We start from the raw sequence: 15,931 nt of genomic DNA, 5'->3' as shown, positions 1-15,931 counted from the left end.
CATGCATGTGTAGGCCGGGTGTTCGGCTCTCCCCTTCCGGACCCTAGATTACTGATCATGCGTACGTTTTTTAAACTATTAAACAGGGTATTTTGTGTAAAAAATCTATAAAAAAATTATTTTTAAAAATCATATTCTATTTTATAATTTTTAATAATTAATAATTAATTATGTACTAATTTATTACTAAGTTTTTCACACTGAATAACATAACCTCGTTCCCCTCCTGCCAAACATGTTCTATTTCTTAAACTATCTTTCACTTTATATTATCTTCTTATTTAATAAGAATTTAAGCCTTTTTTAAATGATTTACATTTACATTTAAGAAATATACTTATAAGGAGGCAGAGGAGGCAGAGGGAGGACTATAAATATATTCTTTATGAGACAAGTTTAAATTCTAGAAATATATTTATTATAGGATAGAGGAGTAATAACTATTGTATCTGCACTGATAAGATCGAGCAATATGAATTATCTGAAGATCGATCGGTCCAAAGAGTCAATATAATTAATTCGTGCTGATCGATATATGTATATCTATCGATCTTTGAACCATGTTTAATTAATTCTTCTCCGATCGACCATTCGACCGTGTGTGTCTTGTTTGTTTTCTTCGTGTTGTTCACACGATCCCTAGCTTGCGTGTTCTTCCGCTAGCTAACTAGATCCATCGATTGGTATATACTCATTCGGTCTCTAAATATTTAACACTATTGATTTTTTATACACATTTGACTATTTATCTTATTTAAAAAATTTATTAAATATATAAAACTATATATATATACATACATAAAAGTATATTTAACAATAAATAAAATAATATAAAAATAATTAATAATTATGTAATTTTTTAATAAGACGAATAGTCAAACGTGTATAAAAAAATAAACATCGTCAAACATTTAGGGACGGAGGTAGTATATATTAATATTATATATAGTGTATTTATATAAAATAATGATTTTCTTGGAAGGGTACAATTCAGCAGGATGTTCTTGGAAATTCTCTTTGTTCCGAAAATGCATGGTGTTGAAGGGAATTAAAAGCTGCAAATTTTTATCCTATTCCATATTATAAGATTCTTTTCTCTTAAGTAAATTTATCCATGTATCATAAGTAATTTAGGTAATCCTGGACAATCTTATATGACATAAAACGAATGGAGGGTACTAGTTGACATACCTGTATAATATCAGGCAATCAGCCATGCGGCTCTCGTATGTTGACCTTGCTAATTAATTTCCTTTTACATGTTATCTATAATTTTGTGCGGTTTTTAATAGATAAACTGATTCATGCGTTAAAGACACACAAAACCCAAGGATCATTGTTACTAATGATGCACACAAAACCGATTCAATTTTACAGCATATTTGCTGTGGCATTTATAAACGGACTGAAGAAACAGGACAAAAGGAGCGCCGTACGTTCCTCGAGATTGAACGGGAGCAAAACAAATCCTGTCTCCGTCCTAAATGTTTAACACCGTTGATTTTTTTATACATATTTGACTATTCGTCTTATTTAAAAAATTTATATAATTATTAATTATTTTTATATCATTTCATTTATTGTTAAATATATTTTTATGCATATATATAGCTTTACATATTTGACAAAAAAAAATTGAATAAGACAGAGAGTCATTAAACATGTATAAAAAGTTAACGACGTTAAACATTTAGGAACGAAGTGAGTATATGAGTATGATTACATATACTAGTAATGTGTTCGTGCTAAGTGTCAAACAAGCTTTATAGTATATTATGTGTCAAATTTATTTCCATATAAAAATGTAATCGAGCTTTAAATTGATGTCAAATACCATTGACACAAAGTGCAACAACATAACCTACCTATAGATATTGAAGTAACCTATAGATATAATTACACTTACATATGCAACTAATCACACATGAGTGCGATTTCGATAGTAAGTTAATAAGGTCAGTGAGCCCTCTAGTGCGTTAATAAAAATTTAATATGATTACTGATTTTTCTTTTCTGGAATTTTAACGCTTAGTGATTTACTATGAGCCTTCCGTTTAAACAGGCATTATTTCTATTTCCGTTTGTTGGTCATCTACTAAAATAGGTGTTATGAAAATTCCCAACAAATCGAGGAGCGTTCCTGGTTGTTTCATCCCTGGTGGTGTGAATAATTTTTATCACTCAATCTTTTCGCTTCTATTGATGCTTATAAACAAAACTTTAAATTTTCAATCTTAAATTTAGAGTCGATTTAGAGGTTTTTCGTCGTAGTTTATTTTTCAACATTGGTTTTAGATAACAAAAAACACGCGTATAAAAAATATTCATAAATTATTTTCTATTTGTAAATATGTAGTTTTTTTTCTTCCACAGGTAAAAAAGATTACCCCCTGTACCAAAAAAAAGTATCCATTCCTTAGGTGCACAACGTGTATCACCGGATGCTATTACTGAAAAGCTATTCCCTCTGATCAGAACACTGCATTTCAGTGGATTCGCATCGTCATGGGCAGGATACTGTTAATAGTTCCACTGTACAGAACTGTGACAAATTTAATAAAGTTATTACTTTATACTATAGCAAAATCAGATATTCAGAGCCATTCATCTCAAAACGAAACGAATGGTTAAGATTTTTTCGATATTACGACATTCTTTTTTCGGGTCTTTATTTTACGAAGGCAGAGGATCCGATTTTCATTTGGATGCTCTTGGCCGGCACTCGTACAACTTGTGTCACATGTTGCGTGTGATGTTGATTTGGACCAGAGACACTAGTCCAGATCATTCATGATATGATTGATTGATAATTACATTCATTCATTCACCTCAGCTGCGAATCATTTGTTGACTGGCTTTTCGATCGTTTCCGTTGTTCTTCCGTAGTTTCCATCACAACATTCCAAGTCACCAGTTAGACTCTACTCTTGCTTCCTTCAGTTCAGTCCACAAACCGTGTCGACATGACTTGCATCTTATCTTTTTTTTAATCCTTTTTATAGATGTTTAGTTAAGATGCAAATTATTATTGTTATTGTTTCATGCAAAGTCACAAGTCACAACCAATATAAACACAGTCGTTGTCCGTGTGTGTTTTGAGTGTATCTGAGTTATACGTAGAACGAGAGTGTTCTATGTATAGTTATACCATGTAGATATAATTGACTGGGATTAATAAAGTTTCCATTATCTTTAAAAAAACACTCATTTTTTTCGTTCTTTGATCAGTCGGTTGATTATTGGATTACACAATATAGAAATGTACAACCATTATTATTAGTCAATTACGAAACCAACCTAATATCATCTGCATATGAATTTACAAAATTTTCTGTCGTCCTTCGAAACGCACAAAATACAAAATTATACATGAATTTTGCATGGTTTTATTGTAATCAGTATTAAACTATTAAATTAGTGCGTTCCAAGTAGCTTAGAGGTAGCGAGACAGCAGGTAAGCGCTGACGCACGGCGAGCCGCTCCACACGCCGGAGTGCATCCGCAGCACGGCCCTCGCCGTCTCCTTCACGCTGGCGTCGCAGTCCGCCTGCAGCACGCAGCACAGCTTCCCGACGGCGCCCACGCGGGCCATCTCCCGCAGCACCTCCGGCGACGCCGCCCTACCGCCCACGGCCGCGAGCACGCGCACCGCGCACACGTCGGCGGCGGCCGACACGCGCAGCACCCGCTTCGCCACCACGGCGATCCCCGCAGGGTGGGACGCCACGGCGGAGCGCCCGTCCGCGCACGCGCACAGCTGCGCCAGCAGCGCCACCACCAGCTCCGTCGCGCGCCGGCCCCCGGGCGCCTGCGGCGACCACGCGTCCAGCTCCAGCTCGATGGCCTCGTGCGCCGCGCCGGCGTCGACGACCAGCGCGCGGTTCCGGCCGCTCGAGGCGCACGCGTGCAGGAGCGTCCGCAGCGCGGCGCGCGCCGCGCCGGGGGACACCCGGTCGCGCACCACCGCCGTCACGGCGGCGAAGAACTCCGGCCTCAGCCGCTCCAGGAGCGACGCGTCGGCCGCCTCCGTCACGCACTCCAGCAGCTGCACCGCGCTCGCTCTCGTCGCGTCGGCGGCCTCGTCTCGCCGCCCACGCTCGAGGGCCACCAGCACCCGCGTCACCGCATCGACGAGGTCGTGGTTGTCGGCCACGAGCGGCCGGAGCTCGTCGGCGGAGACGTCGAGCGCGTGGAAGAGAGCCAGGCACGCGTCGAACGTCTCCATCGCCGACACCCTCGCCTCACCCGAGGAGGAGGAGCAGCAGCTCTTCTCGGCGCACGACACGGCGAGACGGAGCACGCGCCGGAGCACGCCGGCGGCCTGCACCATGCACCGCCTCGCCGCGCCGCTCTCCGACGCGACCGCGGCCGCCTCGCGGAGCAGACCACACGACGGGCCGCGGCCACCACCACCCTCTGCCGCCGCCGCCATCACCTTCTCCACGACGCCAGCAACATCCGCTGGCAACGTCGCCGCCATCGCCGCCGCCGTGAGCTGAGCACCAGGCGGGAGCTGGGATGAGCTCCACGAGTCGATGAGGCGGCGGAGCGTGTGGTTCGGGGTGAGGTCGGCGAGGGAGAGCGGGTGACCGGTGACGGGGCAGGAGGCGTGGCCGGCGGCGAGCCAGCGGTGGATGGCGCGGCGGTCGTAGGTGATGCCGGTGGGCGCGGTGACGGGGTCCTGCATGGGGTGCAGCGAGATGGGGCACATGAAATGGTGCGGCGCGAGGCCACCGGCGGACTCCATCGCCATGAATTCTTCTCTACGTAGCTTTGGCTCGTCTCTTTCTCTCATGGTCATGGACTCATGGGTGCCTGTATGGCTGTATATATAAGCAAGTCAATGCACACAAAGCTCGTAATGCCAACTAATCACTCGGTTCCATAAAGATTTTGACTCTAAAACAAAGTTGATAAATTATTGGTAAGCTGGTAAAGAGTACCACTAATTGATTCTAATTAATACAAAATACTTCTTTGGATTTCTTGGTTTAACGCTGGATTTCTTGGTTTAACGTAATCGTCTTTTGGATCTACGTTAAACATTCGTATTATTCAAAATGTTTGTGTAAATATATAAATTATAAGTCCTTCTTATAGTTTTTATAATAAATCAAATAATCAAATAACTAATAATTATACAATTTTTTAAATAAGGCAATGGTCAAAAGTTAATCCAAAAATTAACTGTGTCAAATAAAAATAGCGAAATATATTCCAAAGTGTTAGATACAAGGGATAACGAAGGGATAATTTTTTTGGTTTACAGTTCTATGATATAAAAAACAAATAAAGTATTTAAGAGACAAAGCTAAAGGGCTAAATTTGAATTTTTTAAAGGGATGGAGAAATTACTAACAACGTGTGGTACGTCGTGTACTACTTGTGTATTGTGTGTATTGTGCTCAAACACATGGAGGATTGGGAGTTGTGGTTGCACGGCCCTGTCAACATTTATTACACCGTATTATCTACGATTAATCTAATCTATTTGATAGGTAAGGAGATAAATCAATCTATAGAAATGAAATACATCTATGCTTGTAATCATACTCTAGATATGTTTGAGGAGCTTCTCCCAGCTGTAACTTTTCCCAAAAGCTGCTTCTGCTACAAGCTGCTCCAAACGATTCATAGTTTCTGAGAATCTGCAGTTACAGATTCTGAAAAATGAACTAAGAATCCAGAAGCTGGGTTTAGGAGCTTTTCCAGATTCTTAGAAGCCGGCTACCAAGCAGTTGTTTCTCAGAATTTAAAGCTCTCCCAAACAGATCCTCTTATTATATGGCAGGTTTTACTATAAAATAAAATTTAGTTCATTAAACCGAAATGAAAAAAAATAAATTATATCAGATGATAGAAATGAAAAAAAATAAATTACATATTGGCTCTATGTCCCATGAAACCGACTGTAATTAACCACCGAGTTATATCTTCCCAGCTTCCTTTGATCCTTTAAAAAAGGAACACAAAAGTAAGAGTTTTAGTGCAGTTGTTTTCCTATATTGTTTTATTGCTTGATTTCTCCTTTTTAAGGTAGAAATGAACTGTTAGATCAATAATCTCTCTTTTATTCTTTGATTGTTTCAGAGCTTTGTATATCGGTGTATCCTTTTATCTTAGATTAAATTTGTTCACTATTTTGCAAAGTACAAGTTATGGTGCCAACATATCTATATACCGAGCGAAGTTACTTGCATGACTAAATTTTGTTCTTATTAGTTGTCTAACTAGATATTTTAGCTTCTATTGGGTCAGAAAGCTATATGCAACTTAGAACGAAGGTCTTTAATATATTATGTATTCCACATGAAAACTGGCTTCCTTAAAGCTACAACTTATGAGTGATCACAATCTGTTACATGTATTCTTTTTCCAAGAGCTAGGTCTTGAATATTTCCTTTTGTATTGTTGGTGATCTTATGTCCGATTCTTGGTATTTCTATTTCTGTTAGCTGCATTATTTAAAATCCCAAACAGCAGACATATACTAGAAATTACCATGTTTTTACCTTCAACCTTTTATTATATTGGTGTACTCAACATCGTCACTTGAACCAACGAGGGTGTGACTAGAGGAGTGGTGAGTGTGGGCTCCAAAGGAGCAGCAAGAGCAAGGGATCATGCAGAGGGCTCCTTTTTTCGAGGAGTGAGAGAATGAGATAATATTTTTTTCTTCTTTGATAGCCTGGCCATGTGTAATTTTTATAAACAATGACTGATACGTGACTCTCTAAGGTTTTCATATCACATATATATGTTCAGAATGGTATACACTTTAGTTAATTTACAGTGTTAGACCATGGATTATTTTTTATTTACATTACCAAATATAAATTATCACCGTAGCGTTAACACTGATATATAACTAGTTAAATTAGAGTCAACCCAAAATACTCGTGAATTGACCCATGACCATCCCTACATGTATATCATCCTCCCACTGTGCCTACAGTATATTCCCATGTAGGATGTGTAACTATGTAAGATCTAGGCCGTGTTCGGTAGAGGGATGGATAAGTTAACTTACCCGGTACGAAAAACGTACTAAGTATATGATTAATTAATTATTAAAAAAATATAAAATAGATTAATATAATAATTTAAGACAATTTTTTTATAAATTTTTTTAAAAAAATATACCATTTAGCAGTACGGAAAACGTGCATACAGAAAACAAGGGTGTTAAGTTAACTTGGAGGGGGACGAAGGCGGCCGTATCCAATCGTATAGGTCTAACCCGTTGTAATGTATATGGGCATGTTTGGTAATACAGAGAATAATTTAGTCTATGAACTGCAATGACTGCAATCCTGCAGAATTGCAATAAACTGCAGGCTTCACTGTCACATATGTAGTAGTTATAGACAATATATTTGATCATTCACATTTGTGGTTTCATTTCGTGAAGTCACCGTGTTCTTTTTGTCAAATCCTGAAGGGACGCTGCAACGGGCTCCTTTATTGATCGACGTGTGCGTTCTTTGACCGGCCAAGAAGTAAGCAGGCGTCACTCTGACCCATATCTTTTGTTTGACCATGTGTAGCGGTCATACTATGGTAGTACATGTGTCGTTGTTCGTATCCGGCCTTGCTATACGGTTTTCACATATCCAAGTACCAAGTCTTACTTGTCATCTTTTCTCTCATCCATTTTTTTATGAGGAAAAAAGAGGAAGAAAAACACTATATAAACAGAGGCCTCTTGATGGCTACCTCAAACAGGATTTGAAAGTTTTACTCCAAATCATTCATACACAAGATTATTTTAGCACTCTAAAAGATGCTAATACCCCATCTTTTCATTTCTATTTATAATTATAAATCAAAATTTAAATTTTTAACTTTAAATTTAAAGTTGATTGGAGTTTTTTTCGCTGAAGTTTATTTTCAAGTTTTGGCTTTTGGATCACTAAAAATACGTGTATAAAAATTGTTCATAAATTATTTTTCGTTTGTAAATATACCGTTTATGAAAAGGCTAAACAATCGCCCAGAGCATTCTCTTGGAGCAATGTGATATAAGTAATTCTGCATAGGAACATGTAACTTTATTATTCTATAATTTTCTGAGGACAAAATGGCTTTGTAGGCTGGCTGGTTTATATGAACAGAGAAACGGATAGCGGGCGGTTCAGCAGTCAAGCTGACCGGCCAAACAGTCCAGCTTCCTCCGTGTTTAAGGGTCTGAAAATTATGACCATTGCAGTCAATGATGTGTCTGCAAGAAATTTGATTAAATGACTTCACATTCAGTTTCTTCAGGGAGGTAAAATACGAAGTATTTGACCGTTTCAGTGAAGGCGCTTTCAACAGCTAGAAGCAAGGAGAAAAATGGAGCTTTCAGATGTTGAATTTGATATATAATCAGTAGCTGTGATGCGTGGTATAAGACAGAAACAAACTGTTTAATCGCATGCATTTTGTAAAGTTAGCACATCAGGAATCATGCGTTGCAACTCAATAAAAAAGCATGGTTTCCTCGTGTGTTTTGTTAAGAGCTACTCCCTTCGTTTTATAATATAAAATGTTTGACTTTTTTACTTATAATATTTGATCATTTGTCTTATTCAAAAAATTATGAAAATATAATTTATTTTATTTGTAACTTACTTTATTGTCAAAAGAACCTTAAGCATGGCTTGTCATTTTTTATATTTGTACTAAATTTTTAAATAAGACGAATAGTCAAATGTTGCAATCAAAAAAGGTCAAACATCTTACATTATGAAACGGAGGTCAAACATTTATATTATAAAACGAAGATAGTACTAGTTAGTTATTTGGCATACACAAAGTGTATTGATTGATCTGTTTCCTATAGCACAATTCACCCACTTCATGCAACTAAGTGAATAACAAATTTACAGCTGGTACAACAATCACCAAATTCAATAATTTCAACGAAAAGAGAAGCCTACTTCTATTTTTACTAGGTAAGGTGACTAATGCCTAGCAAAGTTGTTCTATTCCCATGCACATACAACAATCTGTCGAAGAAATACGAACTTCAGCTATTCACACATCAATTCTGCTGTACTCTTCAGAAATTTCTTCCACTGCCAAATGTTGGAGGATGAACTGGGCCATAGGCTGAATATTCCTGTCGTAATTCACAGATATGCTTGAATAACTAACGTTTAACATAATAAATGAGAAGATTTCAATGATGTGCCACTGAACGGCTCTCTGCTTGCAACATAAAAATAGCCACTGATGGTATTCTAGAACATCAGTAGTAGTTCCATTACTATATCCTACTTTATGTTTTGCTGCATAAACGGTCACTCATAACTACATTGAAGCGCATTTTGGCCTTCCGGAAAGTTCGCACGAAAGAATGCAGGAGAATTGCTTCTATATGGATACACCTGTGGATATTTGTATGGTTCTTGTGGTATAGATGGGAGGCGCAATGCACAAGTCTTGTGCTACAGACACAAATTTCTCATAAAACCAAAAAACAAAAGAATATGCAATATAGCATGTGGTGCACAAAGTACCTATTAGTTAAGGGTAAACCCCAGGCAGGCCAAGCTAAGGTGCGCCTGTATCTCACTACACATGTTTGGCGCATCCTAACCATGCCTATTTGTTAAAAAATGCTATCCTCACTCAAGATAAGGTAATACAAAGTTCAACAAAGTACCTGTGGTGCACACTGAGGCACAGAATGCATATTCGTATGGCCCTGGCCCTGAATCTGACTTGTTGAAACACCAGCAGCAGGATATCCCTAGAAAAGGATATAAAATGCACAAATTTGGCATAGCATGAGAAAGCAATATTTAAAAGAGAACAATAACTACTTGAAGGACTTCTACCTGGTAAAAGAAAGGTCTACCGATAGATGAGTTTGTTGCGATATCTTCTGCTGCATAATATTGATTTTGATTTGGTGGATCAACTAAAACTGTGTCAGTTGTCTGAGATAAAACTGCTTGTCTAACATTTCCTATGAAGCAAAGAAACAACTTAATCAAAAACGATGATGGGTTATACTTCGCATAACAGACATAAAAGTAAAAGAAGGAATACTTGAGCTTTTATCTTGCTTGGCTGATTTTTTCTTCCGCTTTTCAACCTTACTTCCATCTTTGTCCCTTCCTGAGGGGTGTGCATTCAATCTCCTGAGTTCACATACACTTTCTAGTGTCTTTTCTCCATTTTCAAGCATGTCCAGAATAAGTTTCCTCGTATCCTGGTGACCTTTGCTCTTCATCAAAAGATCATACACAAATCGCATAGCTTTATTACGAAATGCCGGCTCAGGTTCTATGAAATCTTGTCCCAGAAACTCATCAGCTGGAAACAGATATGTTCCTCTCCTAACATACTTTGTCCACCGTTTTGAAATATACCTTTCAGGAAGCCTATCGATATTCTTGAAATCAAGTGCATTTATTGCATGCGAACAAAGTATGCCCATCGTCTCAAATTTTTTACAACTACAATTCAATTCCATGCTAGACGTATCTAGAAAAACTATACAAACTTTTGGGCCAATTCTTTGCAAAATGAACTCGAACCTGTACAATGTTTCACTACACTGTATTTCTTGATATGAAGTTCCATTGCATCCATCTAGATATTCCATTTCAAGAGATTTATAGACTTTGCGTGTATAAATTTCAGCAGCATGCTGCAGAATGCTACTATGCTTAATTGTACAGTCAGGGGAAGTCTGATTGCACTGAATATCCTCAGCAGATTCATCTGTACGCCAACTCCCCACCAGTTTATCAAACTCGAGGATAAATTGATTGGGTGGAGTTGATTCATCAGCAATGCTGCTCAGGGCATTGTTTGAACTATCACTCCTATCATGTGAATTAATCCCACCATCAAATGCATCCTTGTGAAGTGCTGTGCACCATTTACGCCTCTGCTGATACAGATCAGCGAGCCATTGGTGATCCTGGATATTGCATTTGTCAAGCATCAATGCCCATGTTTCCTCAAACTCTGCTTCTGACTCACATTCTCTCATGCACTTTTTGAACATGCTATGAAATGTTCCAGAATCATTTAGAGTGCCTAAATGGGACTGTAGGGTATTTTCGATACTCCACTCACAGATGCAGTGATGTGTCTCAGGGAAAACACCATCAATTACCTTGGAGATAGTTTCATCCTTAACAGTAAAGATTGTTTTAGGAGGACGGCCACCCATTGAATCTAAGAATGACTTGAACAACCATTCATAGGATGTCGAGGACTCATCTAGCAAAAATGCACAGCCAAATATAACGTTTTGGCCGTGGTGATTAACACCAACAAATGGGGCACATATCATATTGTATTTGCTGGTACGACATGTTGTGTCAAATACCATGACATCTCCAAAACAGTCGTAGTCTATACGACTTCTACCATCCCTCCAAAAAAAATTAGTCATTCTACCATCCTCTACCTGCACATCCCAGTAGAACATACCTTGTTCAATTGTTCTATGCTTGAAATAGCCTACAAGTGACTCAGAGTCCTCTGGTTCAAGCAGTTTGTAACTTTGGATGCTAAGCTGAGCGCGACATTCAGCACCATCATCGTTCATATGCAAATTGTCATGCATTGCTTGTATTTCAGCATTTACCATTGCATTCAGCACACCAGGTTTTGGAATTGAGAGAGTCCTCACTGATCTCAGTAAGTGTACCTCTTCCGGTCGAACCAACTCATGGTTATGTTCAGGAACAATCTGAATAACTCGCCAATGGCCTTCAGAATCAACTCTAAAACGTACCATTGCTTTACAGTTAGTCCTGGTGTCTGGCTTATTAAAGTTTGCCTCAGTAAGCTGTTCATCATCCTTTAGACCTTCCTTTGAGCAGTAATAGTCTTTTGTACGGATAGTTTTGGTCCCCGTAAAGTAGTACTGTTTTCCTTTCCGCACACTAAAGCCCATACGGTGTCCATAGTCACAGTACAACCTGTATGCTTCTTCCTCACTATTGGCAATTTTGTTTCGCAATTCTTCAGTCAACTCCTCACGGCTTGGAATTACAGGAATATTTTCCTGATCTTCTTCGCCATTCCTCGCAGTATGTTCCTGCCCTCCCTGTTCTTCGTTGTCGAAAGCAACTTGTCCTTCACTTTCAGCATCATAGATTATCTGTATCTCTTGGTTCTCCTGAGATCCTTGCTCCTCGTTGTCTCCGACACTGTCCAGACAGATCGCCTCCCCATCAATCTCAATAGCAATGCTAGTATCTTCCATTACTGCATAATCCACAAGAAAAGGGAATATTGTTTTCAGCATTTCAAGCAACGAAATCATATGCAGCACCAAATGAGGTAAGATACACATTCGGATGCAACAAACATACATGAGTACGAGACACCACTAAACTAGAGTGCACTAACATTAAATCCATCTCTCTAGAAAGATCAAACATGAATTTCAACGATTATTCCTATAGTCCAGGTGTTATTTATTCATTGTGACAAACTGACAATAAGCCTTTGGTCAACCACCACATACATAATTCCTCAAGCTATAATGCATGCAAGGAACACTCCCATGCTTCTCCATCTAACTAATTCCGGGGGGAAGCTAAATTTATTACTAGAACAGAAAACAATTTAGCCTCCAAGCTGCGGCCTACCGTGCAAAACAATCGAATTCGCAAACATGGGAAGGCAAATGGTTTGTCTTTGATTCCTCACCGTGAAGAACAGAGCCCCTCTTCGGAGAAGAATTCCAAGCAAGCTACGTTAGGGCTTCCGCACCAGGCAACGGAAACCTAGTACAGGAGAAGCGGGCGCCACGCCGCCAGCCCGCCGGCGAGGAGATCCCGTCCCGGGGGGGAGAGAGGTAACTCGCCTGGAGGGCAGTCTTCAGGATGCCTCCCCAGCATCAGCGGCATGTAATCACCCGGCGCCTCGCCTCGCGATGCGGCGGCGCTCGAGAGAGATGGTAGAGGAGGGGGTGGGGGGTGGGGGTGGGGGTGGGGGAGGGAGCCACCTTTGCCTCGCCTGCCGCGGGCAGGGAAGGTTCTTCGCGACCCCGCGCCGCGCAGGAGGAGGAGGAGAGGCGGGGAGGGCGAGCCCGCGGAGAGGAGGGAGACGGGCGGTGGCGCCGGCGACGGCGACGGCGAGCGGCGAAATGTGGAGGACGCGAATGGCAACGACACGAGAATGGGGAAGGGGAGACTGCAGGGGAGAGAGGCCATGGGCCCGGCTCTAAGTGGGCCTGAAACTTTAAGCCCATGTAGGCCCAGAAATTTTGATAGTATTACTACTAGACTTCCTCCGGTTTTTTTATTTGACCCGTTAACTTTATATATATATATTTGATCATTTATTTTATTAAAAAAATTCTATATTAAAGTTGCTACAATAAAAAAATTAAATCATAAAAAGTAAAAGTAATAAATTACTATATAATTTTTTCGTAAGTCGAACGTTCAAACGTATAACTAGAAGTTAACAATGTAAAATAAAAAAAACAGAGATTACTAGTGAACGGTTTAAAACTTCGCTATTGGCTTATATAGTGAAATGACATTATCAGCGATAAAAAATCTATTTAAAATATTTATATACTTGTTTCTTGCAATTAGGAATAAATGGTGAAAAATAAATTATGATAAAAGACCCTAAAATTAACTCTAAAATAAGTTTTAGAATTTAGTTTTTCTATTATGATTGTAAGCCGGAGTTGAAAAGTTGAAGCCAGGAACTAAACCTAATTGATTGAATGAAGCTTGGGGAAATATACATTTTGTCTCCTTCAACTGTAGCCCCCCAATTTTATTGTGTCCATGGTCACAAAACCGACTCATTCATTATATATGTATCGTAACGTGACATCCTGCATCGGCAAATATCAAGCCCGTGCTAGGAATTAGGTGCGGGGTTAACAGAAGCCTGTCTACAATTTTTTTTTTAACTAGAGCTTATTTATTTTCACTATATATGTCTCGCTTTTATCCAAACTCAGACATCCATAGCCGCCTCAACTTAATTTAAAGTACTAAAAAACAAATAGCAAATGAGTTGTACCGTGTATTTCTTTCTAGCTCCGTATGTAGAATCAAATATGATAAAAACAAGATATGCAGTATAATTATATTTGATAAATAAGACCATTTAAATAACTAGGAGAACATATAATCATATTACCCTACCTCCCCTCTCCCTGGTCCACCACTTCCCAGAATGACCATCCTAGCAAGAAGTATAATTCATATGATCCTTAGTTTAGTGCTCTCATCGAAACGATGTTACAATTGCTTATAAACTAAAATTTAAGTCTTAAAATTTGACTTTAGAGTCGATATTATGGATTTTTTATCATTGTTTATTTTACAATATTTGCTTTTAAATTAATATGTAGTATGGCCATGTATATAATACTTTTACTCGGAAGTTTTTTTTCATTTTGCTTTTTAATCATTGTTCTGGAATTGTTGTATGTATTTTGAACTAACGTAATTTTCTTCTATGTGGACGCATCGTATATATCAAATTTCACTATCAACTCTAGCTAAAATCCCATATTTTAATTAAATACTGCCTCTATATATCCTTTAATTAAAGAATTCTGAACTCGTAATCTCTTGCATTAAAGGATGGGATAGTACAGTTAAGAGCAAAGCTAATAGAAGAGCTAACTACTAGCTCTAAAATCTTTTCATGTTACTAAGAGTTAACATAAAGTCAATTTATACAATAGTTACACATAAACATATGTTACATCAGCACCTCATATACGCATATGCATAATATTTTAGAGTTTGTGTTGCAGCTGGCTATAAATCTATAGCCTGATTTCTTCTCTCTGATTCTCCTCTTCTCCGCGTAAACATAAATATAACGTCTCGATTTTTTGAGTTCGCTTCCATCCCCTGTTGTACTCGCTCTAACAGGGGCGGCCACAAGCCTGGACCTCCCCAAACTGGGAAAATTGCACTGTGTTTACTGTAGTTTTGTGAGATTTTAAATTCTTAATCTCTTATATTATCGGTCCCTCCAACAAATGACTTTTTGTGTTTCTGCTTCCACGCCACTGACGGTCAATACCACAATCAGTTAGAGTATATACCATTATTAAGGAGACAGCCCACGAGAGAGTGGTAATCAAACAGTTTGAAGATGCGAAAGAGACCTGAAATTTGTGTTGAGCAAAGGGCCCCGACGCATGCCTCGATGTTCCTCCATGGCTTAATTTTCTCCGGCCAAGCTTAGCTTAAGCTAAGCTAAGCTAGTCCAGTGCGATTAGCTAGCCAATTGATCGAGCTGGGACTGGGACCAAACAGTAGTGCTGGGTGGTTCTGCACTTTATCGTTTTTGCCTTGTAGGATAAGCACCTATCAAAATCGATCGAACTCACAAAGATTAGTGCTGCGCTCTGTCGCCCCGTCTTTTCCTTCTGCTTATGTATATAAGACAAAATATAAATTTTTAACATAAATTTAAAGTTAATATTGAGGTGGGGTTTTATTAAAGTTTATTTTCTAGTCTTAGCTTTTAAATATATATATATATATATATATATATATTATTTATAAATTATTTTTATTTACAAATATGTTGTTTGGCTTTTTCTATAAAAATCACCCCTATCAAGATATCTAGCTAACTTAGATTCTATAAGAATATTTTCTTTTCGTATGGAAAGTTTGTCAATGTCATATACGTCCCTTTATCGTTTGCTTTATGTATTTTCAATGAAATTAGTCTGTTTTAGGCCCACCAAAAGAAAATATTGCAAATTAAGGTCTAGATTAAACCATACTTTAATATCATCTATTTGTCATCCTAAAAAAATGTATTTGACCTACTAATTTGCCTTGTGATAATTAGCTAATAAGCTTTTATGTAGCGATTCGTCTAGGGCTCCCGTTCATTTTGGATAAATAGATGATATGATCATTGTTTTTCGTGAATATGTTTCTCGAACTACCAAACCAGTGACAAAGTTAGCCAA

General features: G+C 38.8%; 2 protein-coding genes across 2 annotated transcripts; both read right to left on the bottom strand.

Annotated features, from left to right (window-relative positions):
- Positions 1-3,218: 3,218 nt before the first annotated feature.
- On the bottom strand, positions 3,219-4,787 carry LOC121056025 (E3 ubiquitin-protein ligase PUB23-like). The gene has a single exon (XM_040529711.1). It carries the CDS (start codon positions 4,751-4,753, stop codon positions 3,434-3,436), a length of 1,320 nt encoding a protein of 439 aa, XP_040385645.1. The 5' UTR covers positions 4,754-4,787; the 3' UTR covers positions 3,219-3,433.
- Positions 4,788-8,732: 3,945 nt separating this feature from the next.
- Positions 8,733-13,051, bottom strand: LOC102710356 (protein FAR1-RELATED SEQUENCE 5-like). The gene is made up of 5 exons (XM_006663777.3): positions 12,667-13,051; positions 10,039-12,219; positions 9,825-9,955; positions 9,650-9,736; positions 8,733-9,103 (listed from the first exon to the last, which is right to left on the bottom strand). Exons 2-5 carry the CDS (start codon positions 12,215-12,217, stop codon positions 9,044-9,046), a joined length of 2,457 nt encoding a protein of 818 aa, XP_006663840.1. The 5' UTR covers positions 12,218-12,219; positions 12,667-13,051; the 3' UTR covers positions 8,733-9,043.
- Between the last annotated feature and the right edge of the window lie 2,880 nt (positions 13,052-15,931).

This window comes from Oryza brachyantha, chromosome 12, assembly GCF_000231095.2.
Source record: "Oryza brachyantha chromosome 12, ObraRS2, whole genome shotgun sequence".
Taxonomy (NCBI): Eukaryota; Viridiplantae; Streptophyta; class Magnoliopsida; order Poales; family Poaceae; genus Oryza; species Oryza brachyantha.
Note: the sequence above shows the minus strand (reverse complement) of the source record. Positions and strands in the feature narration are given on the sequence as shown.